Source organism: Canis lupus, chromosome 23 (genome assembly GCF_011100685.1).
Source record: "Canis lupus familiaris isolate Mischka breed German Shepherd chromosome 23, alternate assembly UU_Cfam_GSD_1.0, whole genome shotgun sequence".
In the NCBI taxonomy this organism is placed as follows: Eukaryota; Metazoa; Chordata; class Mammalia; order Carnivora; family Canidae; genus Canis; species Canis lupus.
In genome coordinates, this window is record NC_049244.1 from 10,986,139 (window position 1) to 11,011,579 (window position 25,441).

Sequence of the window (25,441 nt, forward strand, 5' to 3'; positions counted from 1 at the left end):
GCCAGGACACAGACATGAGGAAGTAGTGGTCCACAGGAAGCCTTCTGGAAGCAGGAATGTGAAGTGTTCTTGCTGTTAATGATGCAGCAGTCATTTCCTGCTTCCCTTCCCTGAGCCCGGCATATACAAGACACCACCTATATACATATATTCACATATATTTTCTTCTCTCATTTAAGTCATACAATGACCCTATAGGGCATTTCTTATCATTTCTACTCTGTACATGAGGAAATCAACATTAGGCAGGTGAACTTGCCCAGGGTCATACAGGTGGAAGGTGGTGTGGATAGGATGTGCATCCAAGGCATTTTCACTTGCAAGGCCCATAGCATACCAGTGAGTCTGGAGCATGTACTGGTATATCCACTTCCATATCTCCCCCATACAACCCCCAGGAGGTTAAACCAGGGCTGACTTTGAATAACAAGGCATGTTGGCGCCAGGGACTAAATTTCCGATAGAGAGTCTAACAGTGCCTTCCCATGGTCCCCACCTTCCAAGAATACATTCTTACATCGTATCACTCTCCTTCCTGAAAAAGAAAATCTAAGCACTTATCATTTTAAACACTGGCAACCCTCAATTCTTCTACTTTACAGTAGTTCCTGTTAGAAGTAGATCACATTTTGAATGCAGAAGAATCCCCAGGGTGGAGCATGTTTATAAATGGAAGAGGTGACTTTGGGTTTGGAAAGTACTTCTAGCTCCGTGTTCTAGGAGGATGTGTTTTTGATACACATGCCATTTCTTTTTCCAGCTCTTTCCCCTGATTCAATTTCAAAGACTCTGTCAGGCTGACACCAGTATATGAAGATCAAAGTCATAGTCAAGGCCAAAAGCAATATGTGACAGGTATTACGGGTTAAGATTTAGAAAGATGTTAGCAGTAAAACATACAGTGGTGTGGAAGAAATGAAAAAGTAAGACATAGTGATCTACCAGTATACTAGAAAATTTTAAAAAAACAGAATAAGAAAATATTTTGTATTAAGGAGTTTTAAAGATCCTTGAATCTCTCTTTAATCACTTGTAATAAAAGGATTTCTATTGTTCTGGAATTTTTAAAACTTCTGAACCCTTTTATCTACAATCTACAAAACATAATCTTTTACAGATTGATATCATCAAAGCATCTTGCAAGAGTACCTATCGACTGCACCTTGAAGAATTACCTAAAACCACTGTCAAGGCTGAAATAAGAAACAACATTCTCTGAAAAAAACACTAGAAAAAAAGAGGAAAAGAGAAGAGAAATCCGTGACTCAGGATTACAGAAGTACTTAACAGTGCTCTGTTCATTTGCAATGACTATAGATGAGCAAATAAAAAGAACCGGGTTGTTTGAAGGCCACTTCCACCTACCAGCTTTACAAGTTTGGGTTAAACACTAACTATAATGTTTACTGAGGGGATCTTGGAATTATTTATTAAACCATACTAGACAAAGCTAAACACTTAACTGGCTCAACTTGGGATAAAAGATACCATTTATCAGAATGATGAATACTACAGACTAAACCAGAGTCTGGGGAATCATTCTTGGCTCTGCTACTATGACTCCTGGCAAAGTATCAAAACAGCTTGGTTTCAACTTGAGCTTCTGCATCTAGTCAAGCCAGGATACTACCATTTGATGTATATCTCTTGCAATTTTACCAGGATTTTAAATATAGCAATGAACTCAGTTTGGCTGTGTGCTTTCACATAATCTAAGTACCAGCAGACTCATTTAGTTAAATGAAATACATATGTGTGGGCACCTAATACTCAACAAAAAAAAAGTACTCAAACCAACATTCCCTTCCTTTCTTACAGCGTGACACAAAGTAAATCCAGGTTATAGTTTGGGGCAAATTGACTTTTTCAATGATCATACTGATTATACTTCTTAGTCCTCAAAAACCGTCTTGCAATTCCATGTTACTGGTCATAAAAGGAAGTGAGAGAATTTGTGTGTTGTACATGTATGTCTATGTGTGTACCTGTGCGTATAAAAACACGTGTATGTGTGTGTGCATGTTTGCCTAAAATCTTAATCCATTGTCCATAGCAAGTTAATGCATCCTATTGAGTGTAGGCTGGAGTGCCATCCCAACACTGGAAAGATGGCACACTGCTGGGCTGGTCCAAGGGTGCCTGTAGGCAAACGGTCTCCATCAGGAGACTTCCCCAACTGGGGCCTGGCTAGTCTTTCCTTTGTCCTTTCTTGCTTTCCTTTCAGATTGTGTGATCACTGGGAGGGCGCCTAGGTGGCTCAGTCAATTAAAAGTTTGGCTGTTGGGCAGCCTGGGTGGCTCAGTGGTTTAGTGCCACCTTCAGCCCAGGGCATGATCTTGGAGACCTGGGATCAAGTCCCATGTCAGGCTCCCTGCATGGAGCCTGCTTCTACCTCTGCCTGTGTCTCTGTCTCTGACTCTCTCTGTCTCTGTGTCTCTCATGAATAAATAAGTAAAATCTTTAAAAAAAAAAATTCTACTTCTTAAAAAAAAAAAAAGTTTGGCTGTTGATCTTAGCTCAGGTCCTGACCTCAGGGTTCTGAGTTCAAGTGCTGCATTGCGTGGAGCCTACTTTAAAAAAAAAAAAAAAAGTTTACAGATTGTGTGATCACATTATGTGTCCTTGACATTGGTCACCCCAATGACATTAGTTGGTCACGCCCAAGATGGCTTATCTGGTAGTCTCTACAGAATCATATGTTCTTCAAAAATAAAGACAGATTAGAGGAAGATCAGAGGAGAGAGAGAAGGGGAAGTGTGACATGGTGTAGGGGTATTCAAGGCACAGCAGAGACCCTGTACCTGTAGAGCCAGCCGGACAACACTGGATGTATAGGTCAGCATCCCGTGCAGAATATCAAGCAGGGAGAAGAGCAGCGCAGCCGCTGTCTCATTGTTGTTCTTATTGTCCACATCCAAGCACAGTGTGGCAGTTTCAGTGAACAGGTCACAGACGTGACGGACCAGTCCTAAGGGTAAAAAAGAAGGGTACAACATGCTTCATAAATTCACAAAATAATGTGTCTCAGAAACCTAATGGGGCAGGCATATGCGTTCTACGTTGTGTAAACTCAAAGCAGTCCTTCAACTGCACTCATAGCCCCAGGCATGGTTTTTAAAAAGGCAGGTTTCCAGGTCTCACTCCCAGAGTCTGCTCAGGAGCCTGAGATGTGTTAAATAAGCTCCCCAAGTGATTCGATGTGAGGGTTCCCCAAATTACACATTGAGAAACACAATCCTACGTGAACAGGCTTCACAAAAAGAGAGTGCTCCCGGGCACCAGAAGGAAACATGTTGCATAGGAACATCCTGTCCCCAGGTTCTCTGAAGGTACAGTTCTTCATGATGTGGATCAGGCTTTACAGGAGAACCCAGGGAACCCAAGGATCTACAAGTTATTGGGTCACTCCAAGAGGATAAAGCAATGAAGTGTATTTTTTTCCACATGCATTCCAAAAAAAAAAAAAAAACTGAAATGAAGATCAACTATGATTTTAAGAAATTTGACATTTGGAAATTTCTAGGTTCTATCATTTTGTCTCTGAAAACCTCATACTAAGTTAATAGTGCAGGTGGTCTTCAACTTTTAGTTTGATGTAGTGTATCCCAAAAAAATGCATTTTCACAAGTAGGGGCATTGTTGCTTCCACTGGAATTGACATTTTTATTGATATTATTATGTAGCATTACTCTTTGAATTCACAAAAATGATTTAGATGTAAATGTGGTGAAAATACAACACACAGTGTTATAAACCAAAAATGGTGAACAGGACCTTTGGCATCAGTAGATCATCTGAATGTTCTAGAAAATTAAATCTTCAAAAATAACTATTTTACACAGCAGATAGTGGGGGGAAGCATGGTGAGGAGCTATACTGTAAGGTGGACTTTACTGGTCCTGCAATCCATTTGTCCCTAGTTTTCAGATGATCAATTGGATGAAAACTCTGCCAAGTACATCCATCCAAGCTTTGGTATCTCTTCCAAACAAGGCCATTGTCATTTCCAGGAAAGCAATTTAGTTCTCCTAGACAAATGCAGAGTAATTCTTAGATTTAAAAAGTAATTAATTTTGTCACTGAAGGCAGAAAGAAACCAAAATTATAGAGGCCTCATTCAACATTGCACTCCTTGTGACAAGGGCTGGTACAAGTCACAAAGCTGAGGATAAATATATTTGAAGAGAAGGTAGAATTAACTATTGGCAAAATTTCTTTATTAATGACAAAGTTTTGAGGTTTTTTTTTTTTTTTAAGATTATTTATTTGACAGAGAGAGAGAGAGCATAAGCAGAGAGAGCAGCAGAGGGAGAGGGAGAAGCAGACTCCTGCTGAGCAGGGAGCCTGACATGAGGCTCGATCCCAGGACCCTGGGATCATGACCTGAGCCGAAGGCAGATGCTTAACACACTGAGCCAGCCAGGCTCCCCTCGATGACAAGGTTTGCTTGCACATATCATCAATGACACACAGTATAGAAAAGCAATTATTATGACATGCACATGACACCAGAAGGCATTCTCCTCTGAGGTAGGCAGCATCACTCACTCGCGTGCCATGAATCGGCACACTGGTATTCATGAGCTGCAGGTAGGGCAAAAGGGCTAAAAACACAGTGTTTGGTAAATACATGTTGCAGGAAGTTTTCCTTTGAGGGTTTATGATTACTTTGTGACACATCATGTAGATGGTCAAAGGTGCAGAGGGTGAGTACTGGGGAAGTGTAGCTATGTGAACAGCAGAGAAGGATGTGGCTTTTCCGAAGGAGAGGTGGACACCTGGACATCCAGCTACCTGCTGCTTGATTCAGACTAAACAGCTGGTGAGCAACAGTGAGCCATCTTCCTAATCTTCATGCAGGCTTCAAGGAAAGAGTGCAAACAATGACTGCAATCGAACCCCCACTGGGATGGAAAGTCTTTCCGGTCTGCTATGTGGAACAGCAGGCAACAATTGCCAAGCTCTGACTTTACACACTCAAGTCACCAGCTGTCAGGGAAGGTGCTCATAGGAGATTAGAAATGAAGCATGACATGAAGTATTTCTCCACAGCAGTGATAATGCCAGCAAGCTCATTAGTATGATGTCAAGTGGTCTATTCTCAGCCATATATTCAGTGCTCTTTATGGCCAGAACTTTCACTTCAGGGTCAAAATACATGTTTTTCTCATTTAAACTTTTTATTATGGAGACGAAGAAAGACACATGATGGTTTTGTAAAAGGAATCCCCATCACTTTCCTCAATAATTATCAATAGTTTTGCTCATCTTAGTTTAATCTATCTCCACTTTTTTCCTTATGATTTTAAAGCAAATACCAGACATAATCTTATTTTTTCCTGTAAATACTTCTGTATAGTCAACAGATAAAGATTCTTTTTTAAAAAAACATTATTACGACTTAATAAAATGAAATTTATTTACTATGGGTGATACCCAGCCTATGTTCAAAACTCAACTGTCTCAAAATTGTCTTTTTTAGGATTAGTTTGCTGAAATCAGGATACAAACCAGGTCCACACATTTCATTTGGTTGCAGACCTTAAGTCTCCTTTAATGTCTAACAGTCTTTCCACTGCCTGCAATTTTCATGCCATTTATTTTTGGAGAAGTTAGATCATTTTTTCCTGTAGATATTCTTGTGGTTCCTCCATCCCTGTATTTCCTGTAAAATGGTAATTGTAGTGACCAGAGACTCCATTTAATTCTGGCTCAATTATTTTGGCAATAAGACTTGGGGCTGGGTCTCTGCATGTCCTGTTGCATCATATCTGGAAGGATACACTGTCTAGTTGTTCCACACTTAACAATGTTAAAATTGATCAAGTTCAGGAGTTGTTAACCTAACCCATTCATTGTAAAGTTTCCCATCAAATGTTACCTACTAATGACCACTGTCTAGTCCCATCATTTCATTAGACAACGGTTATATAGTAAGTTTCTAATTCAATCATTCCTTCTGTATTTTCTCAGCTGGTTTTCTTCTATAAAGAATCTTCTTGGGGTGCCTCAGTGGCTCAGTCCATTAAGCATCTACCGTTGGCTCAGGTCATGATCCTGGGGTCCTAGCATGAGCCTACATCACATGGGGGGGGGGGGGAATCCCTGCTCAGCAGGGAATCTGCTTCTCCCTTTCCCTCTGCCCCACCCCCAGCTCCTGAGCTCTTAAATTCACTGGTGCACCCTCTCTCTTTCAGAGAAAGAAAGAATCTTCTTTTATCAATGGTTTGGGATCATAAAATATGGTTTGTAAAGGAAAGACAAGATATATGTTTGATAAACGTTTCTTTGTTATCATTTACCAGTTTTCAGAACCATGATTTTGGAGTATTAGCAATTACCAAATGTGACAAATGGGGGAGTGAATGGGGAAGCGAGAAAATACCAAAAAGTTACTAAATTAGTTCATTTTGTAACATCATTGTGAATACAGTGGATTTTTAAAGAATGCATTTTATGGATTTCAATGGATTCAATCTTTTTTTTAAATGTTCAACTTATTTCCATCTTTGGCTATTAACAGCCCCTTGAAAATGTCCTAGCCTTTGCTATAATATGTCCCAATTTCATCTCAAGAATTCCTGCCTCAAAGATATTAAATAAAATGAATTAAAAAGCTTTATGGAAAAAAAAAAAAAGCTTTATGAAGAGTTTAAAAAATAAAAAAATCCTGTCTCAGACTGGGCATTAGCTACTTCTCCAAAAATCCTGGTTTGTTTTAAGAAGAAACTGTATTTAGAAACCATAGTCTGAGGACCAGGGATGCTCATTGCTACAATGTCATTGATTCAGTAGATAGAGATAAGAAGTATACATCCAAAAAAAAAAAAAAAAAGAAGTATACATCCATAAAAGAAAAACAATGACTTCATACAAATACTTCCAGTTTCAGAGTCCAGAAATGGGCCCACACTTATATGGGTCACACAAATTTCAACAAGTGAATTCTTTACAAAAACATTCTTTTCAAAAAAAGGGGGTGGAAAAACTGAGTATCCATATGGGGAGAAGGATTCTTGACTACTACATCATATGATTTGCAAAATTAATTTCACATGAATCACAGATCTGCACACAAGAATTAAAACTGTAAAGGTTCTAGAATAAGATATAAGAAAAGATATTTGTAACTAGGAGGCAGGCAAAATTTCTAAGGTCTCAAAAAGTATGGATCATTTAAAAATGAATAAGTTAAACTTCATCACAAAATTATTTACAACATATATATCTAATAAAGAACTTATATCCAGAATACAGTTATATAATTCAATAATAAAAAGATAATCAATTTTAAAGATGGGTAAAAGACTTAAACAGTTTGCTAAAGATGTTGGTCATTAAGCACATACAAAATGTTTAATATCATTAGTCACAAACAAAATGCAAATTAAAATCACAAGATACCACTACACATAAACAGGAATAATTAATAATGAAAAAAGCTGACAACACCAAATGTTGGTAAGGATATGGAGTGACCTATACTCATCCATTGCTGATAAGAAATAGTTGCAGTTTTTCTTAATTTAAATAAACAGCATATTACCTAGCAATTCCACTCCTAGGTTTTTACCCAAGTGAAAACCTATATCCACTGAAAGACTCATTAGACCTTTGTTCAAAATAGCCCCAAACTAGAGTATAGCCTAAGTGTCAATAGGAGAATGGGTGAACACATTAAGATATATTCATACAATGGAATACTAGTCAACAGTAAAAAGAAATGAGCCACTGAATCCCACAAGGACATGGATGAATCTCAAAAAGGATGTTGAGAGATAGACACTACAAACAGGTATATAAACACAATGGTATGAATACATTTACATAAGGTTCTGAAAAAAAACCTTTTTTTTTTTTTTTCCCCAGAAAAAAACCCTGAGATCAGAACAGTAGTTGGCTCTAGGGAAGGGGCAAGATAGAACCTTCTAAGGTGATGGAAATCTTGCATACTCTGACACAGCAGTCTGTGTGGGATGACAGCATTTACTGAGCATTGCTCTATGTCTGGCAATGGGCCTCTACTTGGCTTTTTACATTTTTTAAAAAATTTTTTAAAGATTTATTTATTTATTTATTCATGAGAGAGACACAGAGAGAGAGAGAGAGAGAGGCAGAGACACAGGCAGAGGGAGAAGCAGGCTCCACGCAGGGAGCCCAACTTGGGACTTGATACTGGGACTCCAGGACCGCTCCCTGGGCCAAAGGCAGGCACTAAACCTCTGAGCCATTCAGGGATCCCCAAGCTTTTTACATTTAATACCTTACCTGAATTCTATAACAGATCTGTTAGGCAGATGCTAATATCTCCATTTTATATAAGTGAAAAAAACAAAAACAAAAACAAAAAAACTCCAGAACAGGTACTCAAATAACAAATTCAAGGTCAAGGTTATTCAAATAACAAATTCAAGTGAACTGTTCTTGTTAAGTACAAGTTACAGAAGTGATTTGAATCCATGTATAACTCCAGAGTCCATATACTTTTGTCCATATACTTAGACTCTTAGACCAACCAGTGGGGAACTGAGACCAAAAGACCAATGAGTAGGCTACTGTGATCATGCCTGTAACCAAGTGGTGGTGGGGAGCAAGGAGAAAGGCAGACACATCACTAAAGAAGTGTGATTTGTTATTTGGTGGCAACAGTGGAATGGAGCCAGAAAGGGTAAGGAATAGGAGAACTGTGTCAGCACTGGAAGACATGGGGAGTGAGTTTTCTAGGCACTGTAAATTAGCTTTTAAGACATGATGAGTCTGTGATAACATCTGAAAGCCAATGCCCAGAGGCAGCTGGAGATTAAAAACTAGAAACTGGATGGTAGTCGAGACTGGAAAAACAGAAACTGAAGACAACCAGAGAGAGTGGAAGAGTTCCCGGAGGACAGTCAAGGCAGACAAGCAAGATGAGCAGCACTGAGCAAATCCCAGACAGGGGCAGGGTTTATAGAGGAAAGGAAGGAAAAGGTGCTCATAGTGAAATCATCCTGATAGTATCATCATCATGTCATAGAGAAAAAGGAATGATGAGAATTTAAAAAGAAAAAAACTGTCAAGGCTGTTTAATTGCCACAGTTCATAACCCTGAAGAAAGTTCACTGACTGGGTCATTTCCAGGCAATTGATGCCAGTCTTTGGTAATCCTTTGGCCTGAAGTCAAACTTCAAGTTACTGGATCTTTCTTGGTGCACTTTCCTCATAAACCCTGTACGCTTTGACATGTTTGCTTCCACACTGCGCCCAGAATTTCCCCAAGAGGGAGTTAGGGAATACTGCTTCTTGGAAGGAAGGACTTGAATCTGCATTCACATAGGCTGACAACATAAAGCTACCCACATTCACTATGGAAAAAAGTGAGGGACCACTGCTTCTCCCCTCATCTTACCCCAGGGGACTCAAGGATGGGATTGTGAATATTGGCAAAGCTCTGTGAATAACCTGAAACACAACACATTCTACTAAAGTGAAGGAATAAATCTAAGGAGGCAAATGGAGGGAAAGGAAGTTAACATTCCCCTATTTGTTCTTTTATTCTCCACAGAGAAGTGTTAGTCAAGAGAAAGATACCCTCACCTCCGAGAGAGAGAGAGAGAGATAGATAGATAGAGAGAGAGAGAGAGAGAGAGTCAAGTTCAAGGACATTGCCAGGGCTGTATTCTTCACAGTGAAAATTCCCCCCAAGGATTCAACTGTCAGTGGGCATGAGTGTATGCCTCTTTCCACTCTACTCTTCCACTGAAAATACTGGTATACAGCATAGTCAGAGGCCTCCATCCCTGGAAAAGGCATGGGCATTCCTTTCATTGTTTGGGTTTTCTTTTTTTTTCCTCTCTCCCTTCTCTCATCCAGAGCCAGTCTGAGATTTAGTAGTTACCTGTGGCTTAAGTCAGCTCTGTTCCAGAGCCTGGGCAAATGTACAGCCCTTGCTGTGTCTCCTGCCTCTGTTGGCACAAGCTGGTACACGTCTGTGTGAAGCAAATAGGGAGGTTCTCCTGCTTGAGTGTTAAGATGCAAGACTGATATTTCAATACTAAGGCAAATACAAAGGGAAAGACACAGCCTACTTTGTTTCTAGTAGGGGGACCTAATATAGGAAGTAAGGCTAAACACAGCCTTTTATGGAGACCAGCACAATAAAGAAGATTTCTGTGCCTTGCTTGCCTATGAGCTCCCTCAGAGATGCTGTACAAAGGCATCTGAAATGGTGCCTTAGCATTTCCCAGTCCTCTGGTCAAATGCCACCATAAGAACTTAATACTCCATCCTAACACTTCCAAAAGAAATCAGAATTCATTAAGCCACAGAACCCAAGAATTACTTTGCATTAATTACACCCAACTCATCAAAAATAAAATCCAAGAATTATTTTGTATTAATTATAAGCAAATCTCTAAAGGAGTCATCCCCATGAGTTATTTTCAAGTGTTTAATGTTCTGGGAATATTAATGTGCATGAGCTATTCCCAGCTCCTCCGGTCATTGTGTCCTGATTATATTATTACTTCTTCAAAATCTGTTAGAGAGTTAACATGAGAGCACACTTTGAAACTCCAAGCTTTTGAAAGCAATTTCTATTTCTATCATTAATGATTCAAACACAACATTCTAAATCCAAACATAACCTCCCCAAACTGAGGCTTCCTTGTGGATAATTTTATATTTGCATCATAAAACATGTGGCCACTTCCCCTTTAGTGAACTGGTTCACTAAAGTCACCCTGAACAGACAATCTGGAAGAGGAGTATAAAAGATAAAAGTATCTGTGAAATTTGATGTGGGAAACTCATTCTTTCCCAAACTGATCACTGCCATACCCCAAATGCAGAATCACAGCAAATCAGTTGAGTTAAAAGTCTACTTTTAAACAGAAAAAACATGCAGGGTGAACGTGGTAATGCCCATCTTGGACACACTGGCAGGGTAAATGGAGTCGTCTGTGAATTGTAGGGTTGGGAGCATCCAAGCATACAAAACCTGTTCTGGCTGAAGCAGCCACCCACACCCATAAAGACATGACCCCAAATGACCCCGTTTCTCAGGCTCAACACTTATGAACCATCTGAGTGTGGGTTTTTGCCTCTGTTATTCCAGTCCCTTCCTAAGAGACCCTATGTGTCCACATTGTGCCCCGGTCTCCATTCCCCTGTGCATTTGTGGCCCCAATTCTGCATGCCCTCCACCTTGGGGCTTTGGCTTCACCCTATATTTCAAGCCTTCACCCTCACACCCTGCCCAGGCATCAGGGCCAGACTCCCAAACTGGCCAGCTTTCCTCAGTCAGAGAGGGATGCTGAACAAGTTTCACTTGATGCATAGGACATACCAATTCATGAAATGAAGTAACCCGCCAAACCCAAAAACTGACAGTATTTCATGGTCAGAGGCTGGCATTTCTCAAATATGCCAGAGGCTAATGTTTTATTTTTATTTTTTTAAAGATTTTATTTATTTATTCATGACAGACACAGAGAGAGAGAGGCAGAGACACAGGCAGAGGGAGGAGCAGGCTCCATGCAGGGAGCCCTGATGTGGGACTCGGGACTCGATCTGGGGACTCCAGGATCACACCCCGGGCTGAAGGCAGGTGCTAAACCGCTGGGCCACTGGGGCTGCCCGAGGCTAATGTTTTAATTAAAAATCTCTCCCTGATGGCAAGTGATGCAGAGCATTTTCTCATGTGCATGTTGGCCATGTCTATGTCTTCCTCTGTGAGATTTCTGTTCATGTCTTTTGCCCATTTCATGATTGGATTGTTTGTTTCTTTGGTGTTGAGTTTGATAAGTTCTTTATAGATCTTGGAAACTAGCCCTTTATCTGATATGTCATTTGCAAATATCTTCTCCCATTCTGTAGGTTGTCTTTGAGTTTTGTTGACTGTATCCTTTGCTGTGCAAAAGCTTCTTATCTTGACGAAGTCCCAATAGTTCATTTTTGCTTTTGTTTCTTTTGCCTTCGTGGATGTATCTTGCAAGAAGTTACTATGGCCGAGTTCAAAAAGGGTGTTGCCTGTGTTCTTCTCTAGGATTTTGATGGAATCTTCACTTGCCATCAGGGAAATACAAATCAAAACCACAATGAGATACCACCTCACCCCAGTGAGAATGGGGAAAATTAACAAGGCAGGAAACCACAAATGTTGGAGAGGATGCGGAGAAAAGGGAACCCTCATACACTGTTGGTGGGAATGTGAACTGGGGCAGCCACTCTGGAAAACTGTGTGGAGGTTCCTCAAACAGTTAAAAATAGACCTGCCCTACGACCCAGCAATTGCACTGTTGGGGATTTACCCCAAAGATACAAATGCAATGAAACGCCGGGACACCTGCACCCCGATGTTTCTAGCAGCAATGGCCACGATAGCCAAACTGTGGAAGGAGCCTCGGTGTCCAACGAAAGATGAATGGATAAAGAAGATGTGGTTTATGTATACAATGGAATATTACTCAGCTATTAGAAATGACAAATACCAACCATTTGCTTCAACGTGGATGGAACTGGAGGGTATTATGCTGAGTGAAGTAAGCCAGTCGGAGAAGGACAAACATTATATGGTCTCATTCATTTGGGGAATATAAAAAATAGTGAAAGGGAATATAAGGGAAGGGGGAAGAAATGTGTGGGAAATATCAGAAAGGGAGACAGAACATAAAGACTCCTAACTCTGGGAAACGAACTAGGGGTGGTGGAAGGGGAGGAGGGCGGGGGGTGGGGGTGAATGGGTGACAGGCACTGAGGGGGGCACTTGACGGGATGAGCACTGGGTGTTATTCTGTATGTTGGTAAATTGAACACCAATAAAAAATAAATTAAAAAAAAAAATCTCTCCCTGCCCCCATCAAGTCCCACGTCCAGCTCCCAGCCTGCTTCTCCCTCTGCCTGTGTCTCTGCCTCTCCCTGTGTCTCTCTGAATAAATAAATAAAATCTTAAAAAAAAAAATCTCCCTGCCCCCAAAACCTGAAAGGACACTCTATATGAGAGTATCTTTAAAACAATCTTGCCCTAGCTCCCCTGAACCCACAGTGTTCCCTGGACCCCCAAGATTCAAACAGAATGGGTCTAGCACTTAACTCCACAGAGGAGAACACCATATTGAATTATTCCAAGTATATGATTTATTCTGGTCACCTATCCCAGGAGACCATAATGCCCTTTTCTGTTTGAGGCAGAGAATCACTGCATTTTAGCAACGTGGAAACCTACTTCTATATCCCCTGCTCTATGCATACTTGGGAGGTAAAAGTTTTGGATAGAAAAGCTCAATTACAAAATCACTGAAAAGAGAAGTTTAACACTTGAAGGATTTATGCACTGAAGATAAAGTAGCTTAGAACTAATTTGCACAAACATAACCAGAGCCATTTTTGAAAGGGAGAACACAAAAAAGTAGAAGTGGATGCTAATTTCATATCCAATACTTAAGATCCAATGCTGTTTATGACTAGTTCAAAAGTAAATTTTATTAACTTTCCAATTTCTACCAGGAAATCGAAGGTATAACAAACGATTGATCATATATGTACAATGCTCAGGAAAGTGCTGGAAGAGAGTAGGGTGGAAGAGCAGGGAAGGAAACATTCTCAGGAAGAAGTATGACCCCTCTCAGCAGCAATACACTCCGGGATCTGCCCCAAAAGTGTGGAAAGCTTTGTCCAATGGAATTTTGACTTCAGTGTAGCACTTGCTGAAGTATGAAGAGGCTTTTATGAGCTGGGCCCTGAGCTAGAGCATATCCTCTGGAGTTTGACATACCACATCTTCCCTCCTTCCTTTTTTCCTTCTCTGTGGTCTATCTGAGATAATAGGTAAACATTCAAGAAAGAACACGCATCATTCCTTCAATCCCGAGTTCATTTGCAATATGCTGAGCATTTGCAATGTAAATTTTATAGTGCTCAATAAGGAAGGAATGAGAAAAAACCTCAAGAAATGGGCCCTTCCCTTCAGGGCCCATGGGAAGATAGCCATGTGTGAAACAGATAATGGAATAAAATGACAGCTTGGTGCTATCAGGCAGTGGGAGTGATGATCCAATTCACACTTGTCATTTTGTCTTATACTCTGTAAAAATGCAATTAATTATTTGTATGTAAAAAGTATGACACAGACAATACAAATATCCCTGACATCCTATTTCCTCAAAACCCATCATACATAAGGGTTTGCTATAGAGGGCATACGAAACACATGCAAATACAAACATACATATATGCGTGGAATGTAGTCTATAGCTTGCTATTTTTCACTGAAGAATGTATCAGAAACTTCTATATCTTACCACAGTATACATATATAGTGTTAACTTGTTCTTTTAAGGAACTGTTCTCTCAAGGGAACTGTCCCTTTTTAAGATGAAATTCCATGATACAGCTAACAATCCCAAGAAGGAGGGGTAAAGTTCAGGCACCCCTTGGTTATTGTGTAACATTCTCTCTACACAAAGTGACTGTCCCCAGCCACAACCAGCTGTTTCATTCCAGAAATGGGGGCAGCAAAGGCAAGTTCCTCTCTAAGGAAAACACTGAAACATTTGAAACAGGGAGTGGCAGTGGCAATGCCTCATTTCAAGGACCAATGAGCAAGAACACTAGGCTGTAGTGAGGGTGGAAAGGAAAATGATGAGAGAGGAAGAGAAACTTGGGGAGACCCAGAGGCTCTGAATGTCATATTTGGGCCCTTGGTTCCAGCTGTCTCTGGGGGCCAGGAATTAATCTTGGGCTGAGTTCCATCAGACATGCTCTCACTGGTAAGACTTTTTTTTTTTTTTTAACATAGCTAATCTGAATTTCTGATACACATAGGTAAAAGTCCTAACCAGCTCAAGGAACTGTGAGTTCTAATTGTGTTTTTAAATCTTCTTTTTGTGTGGCAGAGTATCAGTCTCCCAGGTGTCAAATTTCAAGTTCCTTATGTTCAAAAGCACCATGCTTTCTTGACTCCATGCATTATCCACTTCCCTCACCTTCCCTTTCTTTCCATCTTTTTTTTTTTTCCAGAGTCAAGGTCTTCCTGCAGTTCCAGGTCACCTTCTTATCCCCAGAGGCAACTAGTTTCACTCTTTTACCTACTTAATCATTTCCCTGCATTTCTCTAGATAATACACACTTGTATTTTTTGAGTTGTAGGCATTATCTGTTGACTTCCTCCTATGCAGGGAGGACAGTGTAGCTCTTTCCCCATGCCCTACCTCACATGTAAACAGCTCCCACTCCTTATCCCTCCACTATAGGCATCTCTACCAATCAGATTGACAGTAATTACATTGTTATGACTGTATAAACACTATTCCCAATTAAGTCCCATGGAAAACTATGATTATTTTTTCTTTCCTGGGCAACTTCATGTTTTCTCTAGAGTTAATAACTTTGAAGACTTGACTCATTTTAATGGTGCTTTGGGAGTGTGGTAGGATGAATAATGCCCCCTCCCCAAAGATCCATATCCCAATTCCTAGAAACTGTGACTGTCACTTTATATGGCAAAGGGAACTTCGCAAATGTGATGTGGTTAAGGATCTTGAGATAGATTACCCTGGATGATCCAAAGGGGTCCAATGTAATCACAAGAGTTCCTTTTGGAGTGAAGCAGGAGGTCAGAGTGAACAGGGGATGTAAACACAGAAGTATGAGGCTGGAGTGACACCGGGCCGAGAGGCAAAGGACTCGGGCAGCAGTTTTGGGTTTCCAAGGCAAGGAAACAGAGAAGCCTCCAGAAGGAAAGAGGCCTGCCAACATCTGGACTTTAGACTCCTGACCCCCAGAACTGTACCAGAATACACTTGGGTATTGTTATAAGCCGCTAAACTTGTGGCTTTGTTACGACATAAATAAGAAGCCAAATACAGGGCAGCCCGGGTGGCTCAGTAGTTTAGCGCCACCTTCAGCCCGGGGTGTGATCCTGGAGACCCGGGATGGAGTCCCCAGTCGGGCTACCTGTATGGAGCCTGCTCCTCCCTCTGCCTGTGTCTCTGCCCCTCTCTCTCTCTGTCTCTCATGAACAAATAAATAAAATCTTTAGGAAAAAAAAAAAAAAGAAGAAGAAGAAGAAGCCAAATACAAGCAGGAAGTAGAAGTAATTCCCTGCGTGGAGCCTCCATCCTGACCCAGAAGGCCTTAGCCACTTCCTGATGCTGAGATGCACTTTCGAGTCCACCTCAGCTGAGGGACCAAGAACTTAGAAAACCCCAGTCGGATGATATGGGAGACGCTCTGTATTCACTACCTTGTTCTATGGGAAAAATCTATGCAGTGGCTCATTTTGGGTTGGCCAAAAATAGGGAAGGAAACTATATCATTCAAATTATAGCACAGGAAACTCCTTGGACCAGGAGCCACATGTCTCAGCACTATCAGAACCTAACAGGATGACTGTGGTCAACTCACTTCATTCTCCTGAGCCTTAATTCCCTTGTTAGAAAATAAAAGAAGGAGCACTCTGTGGTATTGGAGGTTTCTCTTAGCTCTAATGTTTGACAAGTCAGAATGTGGCAAATGAATATAATATTCATTTACTCTAAACCTATTAAAACTCCACAGGGAAAACACTTTCCACATACTATCAATAAAGATACAAGATAACAATCTGGTACTATTTATAAATCAATACTCTAGAGCTAAAAATGAGATATTAGAATAAGCCATGCAGAGAAACTGTGATGATAGTAAACACCTATATTGCTCTTACCATGTGCCTAGTACTATTTTAACTGCTTTAACAGATATCTAACCAAAAGTTCCTTTGACTCCATTTTACAGAAGATGAAACTGAAGTTTGGAAAGGATGAGTAACTTTGCCACAGCCATCTGGCTCCAGTCTATGTTATTACTCACTCTGCAAGACTGCATTTTTGTAACTGAAATGACTGCAGATGGAAAAGGAGGAAAAGAAGGACTATCTGTGAAGTTTATTTTGTGAATACAAAACAAAATACAGGGGCACCTGGGTGACACAGTAGGTTGAACATCTGGTTCTTGGTTTTGGCTCAGGTTGTGATTCCCGAATCTTGAGATGGAGGCCCACATTGGCTCCTGCATCAGCGGAGAGTCTGCTTAAGACTCTCTCCCCCTCTTCCTCTACCCCTCCTCCATGCATGCAGGAGCACGTGCACACATACACACACTCCCTCTCTCAATAAGTAAATAAATAAATCTTGTTAAAAATACAAAAAAATGGGCAGCCCAGGTGGCTCAGCGGCTTGGCGCCGCCTTCAGCCCAGGGCCTGATCCTGGAGACCTGGGATCGAGTCCGACGTCGGGCTCCCAACATGGAGCCTGCTTCTCCCTCTGCCTGTGTCTCTGCCTTTCTCTCTCTTTCCCTGTGTCTCTCATGAATGAATAAATAAAATCTTTTAAAAAATACAAAAAAAAACCCCAACAGGTTTTAAAAAGATGTAATTAGGAACAAATAAGGCTAAGAAAGGAAGGGGGAGGGCAGCACATACCAAGTGGAATCTGTCACACCACTAGAGAAATATAAAGGGCTAAAAAATAAGTAAACAAGTAGAAGGGACAGAAAATTGCCACACTGTGCCTTGAAAATAGATCTGCTTTGTTAAAAGTCTTATTTTGCAAAAGTTATTTTAGCATTTGTACACAGCAGGTCTGTTATCCCATGACAATCTTCTACTTCAGTTACATCTTTCTGCATTAGTTAATTAACAGGTGCCACTCACACAGTGAGCCCATCAAGCTGCTGCTGCAGGAGACATGGAGCAATATTAGATATTCAACACCAGTGCTGTCAAGTAAATGACAACAATCAGCAGGGAATGCATTTCATTTTCAGTCTTCTGGTGGAAAAAATAAATATTAGTTAGGAAGAATTTGATATGTACTTTCTACATATCAAGTTTCTGAAAAAAATTTGAAGTCATATTGGAAATCAATTCAAGCTATAAAGGAACTTATAAATGCTCACTTAAATACGAATCTAAAAAATGAAGCCTGCAGAAATAACCATAGAGGAAAATAAATGAAGAAACATGGTTTAAAAAGCTGAAGAGCATTAAAAAAAAAAAAAAAAAACAAACAGAAGAGCATAACACTCATTCTTTACCTCCTTGCACTTGACTTTCTGATGGCTCTTATCACATCTAATCTTTCAGAAATGCTGCCATCTTTTTTTGGCTTATAGGATGCTCTACTCTTCTAGGTTTCCTCCCCGCCCATTCCTTCTCAGTTTCCTGGAGCACTTTTCTCCAAAACCCCACAATCAAGTGTACTTATCTGATAAATGTCTGTGTTCCCTACTAGACCATAAATCCTACAAGACCAGAAAACGTATCTGTTTGGGTTATTCCTATCTTATCTAAGCCTAGCACAGACTGTGGCTCATAGCAGGTTCTTGAGAAACGTGTGTTGAGTAGCTAACATTACATGACCAAAGAAGGGCTCATTCTAGAAATTCACAGCTGATTAATCATTAGAAAACCCACTATGGGAAATCATACTTAACAGTATATGGAAATAAACAAAGATCACCCAAAGGAGAACAAGTGGAGGCTATTCAAAGCTTGCTATAGCAAGGGAGTCAGCTACTACCACTTGCATTTGGCAGAGACTCAAAGGCAGGCAGAGGAGTCGGAAAGTTTTATAGTAAAAAGGCAGGAAGGCTTTGGGTATGCACTGATTCAAGGTTGTTGGTATGGGAAAGCTGGAAGCAGGTTGACTAGAAGTAGGGCATGTTATACTATTGGTTTAGGGAGCAGATTTGGCTTCCTGGGCTAGGTGCTACAGAGACTGGGTGTTAGTCATATATGAACTGGCCAATGGCCATTTCCATAAAGCCTCTCAGTAGTGGAGGCATACCCACTAAGGCCAGGAACTGGAAAAGGATGCTCACTCCCAATCTTCATTCAAAATTCTGTTGGCTAATTTAGCCAAGGCAATGATATTTAACTACTCTGATAGTTAATAGGCTTCTCTACAAGCCTACTGAGGGAGGGGATCAATGAGATTTGAAATCATTAAAAAAATGAAGCAGAACTATACATATTGACATATACATATGTTTATCACATCAAATATGGTAAACTAAGAAGAAATACACATAGAATAACAGCATTTAGAAAAGGCATTTTAAGAGTCATTTATTGAACATGTCCTATTTCTTAAGCACTGTGCTGTTTTACAGACATGATCTCATCCAATCTGCCATGGCCTCCTAAATTATCCTCACTACCCTGCAGATGAGAAAGTTGGGACCTTCCAGAGAAATGGAAGTGAGGCACAGCTCCAGACCCAGATTCTTCCTCATTACCTAGTACTGCTTGGTAAGCCTTGTACATGAGGAGAACCCAGCTCATCAACCCAGGTAAGGTCACTTTTAAACTTTATACCTTTCTGCATTAATGAAATGTTTACATTGAATACATGTTGTTTTTATATTCAGAAAAGTTACAGCTATTGCACATCTCTAAAAATTAAAAAGAATGAATGATAGAATACTTTTTAAAAAATATTTCATGTATTTATTCATGAGAGACACAGAGAGAGGCAGAGACATAGGCAGAGGGAGAAGCAGGCTCCTCATAGGGAGCCTGATGTGGGACTCGATCCCTGGATACTGGGATCATGCCCTGAGCCAAAGGTAGATGCTCAACTGCTGAGTCACCCAGGTGTCCCAAATGATAGAGTACTTTAGACACTTGTAGACCTGTGACTAAAAGCTACTGTTCAGAGTTCAGACTGAGCCTCTGAAACACCATGGACTCATTCTGATAATTTTGTGAGGACTTGTTCCACCTTGAAGGGAATCTAAAGAGTCTTAGCCATGAGAAGCTTGATACCAAGGAAAGAAATACTACCCAGTGTCTTGTAGGACATCCAAGTGCTGGCTTTGCCTGTTTAGATGGCTTCGGTGCACAGGGGCATAATGTGAAAATCAAGGATAGAGAAAATGGAGCTGAAAAAATGATACACTCTCATCATCCTTCCTGGAAGTCTCTGAGCAAAAGCAGTCTCATCCATAAGCTCCAACCTGGTCCCTCTGCCTTCTACAAAACTTCCACCCCCTGCCTCCCTGTCTGAGTCACTCACCTCATGTAAGTCTCCCTCATATCTCCCTTCATCTGTCTTTTTCAACTAAGCCAATTTCTCAGTTCCAAAGGAAAACTTCAACTGGCCTTGCTGCCCCTTGAAAATACCATCCTATCCATTTTTCTTTTACTGACAATGTAGACAAATCTGCTTCCTTTCTATTTTTTTCTGCTAGTAAAGCCACTATTAGATTTTTCAAAAAGTACTTTACCATAAGCACTTCATCTCTTCTCAACACTTATTTCTCACTGCTATCCTGGGTTCTCTATTGCTCATCACCAGCTGGTTTGTCACAGAATACTTCACTGGACAATGGGATGGTAACAGGATCTTTCTGAAGACCAGAGCATCTGGAGGGCCCCTGGTGTTATGCTTTCATTCTCTAGCTTGGCCCAGAGCTTCACAATCAGTGGGTGAATCTCCTCTGATAATACAACCAAATCCTACTAACAACTTGATGAGGCAAAGAGCAACACCATCTCCCTTCCCAGCACCATCCTTTCCTCTCATCTGACTTGGGTAGAAGGGGACAGACATTTTCCCTCCTAACCTTCATCTCCCCTGAGACTATCTGCAAAGTTCTTTCCAGCATAAGAAATGTACTTGTGGTGTTTTCAACCTAACAGCACTAACAATACCCTGAGAGCCAGTAAACACAAGTTCTATTGTGGCTTACTTACTTAACTGATGCTACTCCAGAAAGACAATCTCTCAGATGTCACCTTCCACCAATCTTGGCTAGCAAAATTCTAATTGCTGGATTCTAATTATAAGGCCTAAAACACAGGGTGTTAATACACAGGTTATGACCATGATTATCCTCACATATGAATTCTTTCACTTTTCCAACTTATTAATCCAATTTGGAGGACACGAATCCCGAATCCCAAATCGACATCTTCAGGAAGAGGTAAAAGGCATAATGAGTTTTTCCTGTCCATGAAATCTGAAACTTTTTTGGCAATGCCAACTCTTCCCTCTCAACACAAATGCCTGACACTGAGTCCAAGTTGCGCCCCTTTTCCCACACCTCTGTATGCTGCATCAGCTCCTTTTCCATTCCAGGTTTAACTTGTAGGTATCACCACATACCTACAATTACTGTTTTCACCTCCTGAAGATCTGCTCCCAATCTCCATCGCCATCCTGCCAGCAGCGTGGCCTAATCTTGCTCAACATCAATGCTGGAATGTCCCCATACCACTGAGAGAACCTGAGTATTGACCAAGCCATCCCTTATCTGGCCAAGCATTCAAGGCCCTCCACACTTTGGTTCCAGCCAAGCCTGCCAACACAGACTCACTTTTCCAGTCAAGATGTACATTCCCTGTCCTCTGTGATCTTGTCCTTCACTCCTGCCTCTGTGTTCTGCTCCCATTGCTCTTTCTGGCTAAGGTAGCCTCTCTTCCCCATCCTGCCTCCAGCCTCCACCTCACTTGGCACACTTTCACTCACCACTTTCTCCTTTGAAAGCTTGTTTACTCCATCCATTTTGCAATACTATCCTGTATTGTTACTTATCCTTTCACATAAAATGCTTCTCCCTAACTAGACCACAAGCTCCTCAAGAAAGGAAATATAACGGAAATGAAAAAATGTATTTTAGAAATATTGAGTACACAATATTTGAATTGCACAAGGTGCTTTTTGTGAGTTCTACAGTGTCAATCATTGTTTCAAATATAGATGATATTCAGCAAATATTTTTTAAATGAACAAATAAATGACTAATTCAGACCACTGCCGCTTGAGCGTATGAATATATCTTGTGCATCATTCTACCCAGAGCCCATCTCAGTGGACTCAAGTAAATCTGCGTAAATGACAGTGAGAAAAGCAGACAGAGGAAGGGGACAATGTTTAGGTGAAGGTTATGAATATCACAGGTTAGACTTTGTTGTAAAAGGAAAAATATTCAGTGTAAGAGTAATAGTTGCTTAGAAGGTAGAAGTGTCATTTATAACAACAAAAGATGAGATACTTAAGAATAAATGTACCAAGAACTCTCTAAGATCCACATGAAGAAAACAATATTACCAAAGGATAAAGAATCAGACAAACAGAGACACCTGGGTGGCTCAGTGGTTGAGCATCTGCCTTTGGCCCAGGGCATGATCCTGGAGTCCTGGGATCAAATCCTGCATTGGGTTCCTTGCATGGAGCCTGCTTCTCCCTCTGCCTATGTCTCTGCCCCTCTCTCTCTCTCTCTCTCTCTCTCTTTCTTTTTCTCATGAATAAATAAAATCTTTAAAAAAGGAAATCAAATGGAGAGTCATACCATATTTTTGACTAGAAAAACTCAAAATCATAGACATGTTGATTCTTCCTAAAGTAATCTATGAATTAAAAGTAATTGCAAAAACATTAGGAGTCAACATGTTTTTTTGAAACTAGACAAGCTAATTACAAAATTATTGTGGAAAAAATCAAAAGGTAAAATAGCAAGGAAACTCTTAAGATAGGTAAAGTAGTTAGAAACAGGAACTATCCCAACCGAATGTCTAACTACATAATAAAACCATGAAAATTAAGAGTTTGGCACTGACATGGGAATAAATAAAAATCAAAGAGAAAAATGAAAAGTCTAAAAATCTGCACAAAAACATACAGCTATTTAATACAATGGCATTGCAGATTGATGGTGAAAAGATGGAACATTCATTTAACGGTATTACTGAGGAGCCATCAAATAATAAATCTTACTTTCAAGACTTAAAACCAAATAAGATCCAGGTAGATCAATGATTTAATAATCAAAACTGAATTCATAAAAGTAACAGAAAAAAATTAAGGATAGTTTAGAGTTAAGAAAGCATTCCTAATAGAATACAAAACCCAGAAGCTATAGAAGATTAAATACTACTTACTAAAACTCTGATTTCTGTAGCAAAATACAACATTATTAAAATGAAATATCAAATAACTAAGTGGTAAATATATGCATAACATATCACAGGAGTCAACTTTCACTTACCTGTAAAGAACACCAAGAAACTGATAAGAAAACACTAGAAACACAGGAGAAAAGTGGTCAAAGAAAATGAACAGAGGAATATTTCCAAGGGAAGGAAATACAAATGGCTCTTACATAAAAGAAGAAATGCTCATAATAAGTAAACTTCAAAATAAAAAGAAACCGGGATGCCTGGGTGGCTCAACAGTTGAGTGTCTGCCTTCAGCTCAGGACATGATCCCTGTCCTGGGATCAAGTCCCGCATCAGAATCCCTGCAGGGAGCCTGCTTCTCTCTCTGCCTATGTCTCTGCCTCTCTCTGTGTGTCTCATGAATGAATAAATAAAATGTTTTTTAAAAATTAAAAAATAAAGAGAGACTAAGAGAGGACTGTGATATCTAGCCATGACAGTATACATGGTATCAAACTCATCCTTCTATATAAATAAGATTAAACCTAGACAAAACATATGACATAACCCTTTTTCAGATGTTAGATAACAAACAGTACAGGACTCTGTTTCCTGAGAGAGGAGATGCATGAAATAAGCCCTATAATCACCCTGGTATTTTTTCTGTCTTTCCTGGCATTTCTCATATTGAGGTACTTTCCAGATGAAGGCATGGGGTTGTAGGACTCAGAGCAAAGCAGCCTCGCTTTGCTGCACAGCAGGAGACTAGAGATAGGGTTTGCTGAAACAGCTGGAGTTTACCAGGTAAACTAATGCAGAGTGTGCAGCTGCTCAAAAAAGCAGTTTTTTAGAAATCTGCATAGTGGTACCCTAAAGTCCTGGGTCACATGCCAAGATGTCAGTTGGATGAGATTCCAGGTAGTGTGATAGACAACAGCTCCCTAGAAGATGTGGGTTAAAGGGAGAGCCTGAAATTGCACAGAGCTGGGAGACAAGGAGTTCTGGCAATCCAGAGAGAATAAATTATGCTAAATACTCTGAGTAATGAACTGAGACCTCAAAAAAGCCACATCTTATTAAAAAAACCCCATGGGAACAAAAATTAAAAACAAGGCTTGAAAGAGTCAAGCTGAACTACCAGTAAGTTAAATGACAGCTAGAAAAGAACTCAATATTCTCTAAAGACATCAAAATTCAGACTCCTTATTGTGCCGGAAGAACTGCTACCATGCAATAAAAAATTATTATACATCGCAAAAAATCAGAGAATGAGAAAATGTAACCCATAACCAAGAAAAAAAAAATACATTAAATGGAGACATCAAGATGACCCAGGTTTTTAAAGCAGCTTATTAAAACATATTGAAAGATATAGAAGAAAATATGGTCATAATGAATTAAAAGATCAGAACTCCTTAAGAAATGAAAACAATAAAGAAAATGGAAATTCAAAAACTAGAAAGCATACTATCTAAAATGAAGTTTTCACTGGTTGGCATCAAGAGAAAACGAGAGATGGCAAAAAAAAAAGTGTCTGTAACATAAAAGATATATGCAAATTATCCCATCTGAAGAAAAGAGGAAAAGTGTAAATTTTATAGAATAGAGACCCTAACAAATCCAAATAGACTATTATATATACACACATATGCAGTATATACATAATAACTGGAGTTCTAGAGGAAAAAGAGAAGTAATGGGGGAAAAGAAATATTTGGAAAAATAATAGCTCATGGTCAGCCAAATTTGATAAAACAAAACAAATCATAAACTTGCAAATTCAAGGAGCTCAACAAACTACAAGCAGGAAAATTATAAACAAAACCATACCAAGATAAGTTAATAGTCAAATTAAAGAAAATCAGGGATGCCTGTGGGACTCAGTGGTTGAGCATTTGCCTTTGGCTCAGGTCATGATCCCAGGGTTCTGGGATCGAGGTCCACACTGGGCTCCCTGAGAGTAGCCTGCTTCTCCCTCTGCCTGTGTCTCTGACTTCTTTCTGTGTTCTCATGAATAAATAAATAAAATCCTTTTTAAAATTTTCAAGAAAATCAAATATATATCAGAAGTAAAAAGGGACATTTCCTAATGATGTAAGGGTGACAATCATAAATGTAAGAACACTTAATAACAGAGTTTCAAAATACATAAGACAAAAACTAATACAACTAATAAAAAATAGATCTAGTCATCACTGGAATTTTAAATACTTCTCTCTCAATGATAGAACCACTGAAAAAGAAATCAGTATATAGAAAATTAGATAAAAAAATAAAATCTGAATAGCTCTCACAATTGCCTTGAGTTCAACAAATTTTACAGACTATACAGATATACAGACTATATCTATATCCAACAACTATTACAGAATACACATTTTTTTTGCCAGTACACATGAAACCTTCAAAGACAGACCAAATGCCAGGCCAAAATAGCAAGCCTCAAAAATTCCAAAAAACTGAAATCATACAAAGTGTGTTCTTTCAAAATAATTAGAAAGAAATTAGAAATAAGTAACAATAAAGTATCTAGAAAGCCCCCA

The 25,441-nt window shown here is 39.8% G+C and overlaps 1 protein-coding gene across 4 annotated transcripts in view; it reads right to left on the bottom strand.

Annotated features, from left to right (window-relative positions):
• Positions 1–25,441, bottom strand: part of ULK4 (unc-51 like kinase 4) — a 603,320-nt gene that overhangs the window by 177,104 nt on the left and 400,775 nt on the right. For all 4 annotated transcript variants that reach the window (XM_038570533.1, XM_038570534.1, XM_038570535.1 and 1 more), the window contains one exon: positions 2,802–2,968. In XM_038570533.1, the coding sequence (XP_038426461.1) occupies positions 2,802–2,968 (167 nt within the window). The remainder of the gene's footprint in view (positions 1–2,801; positions 2,969–25,441) is intronic.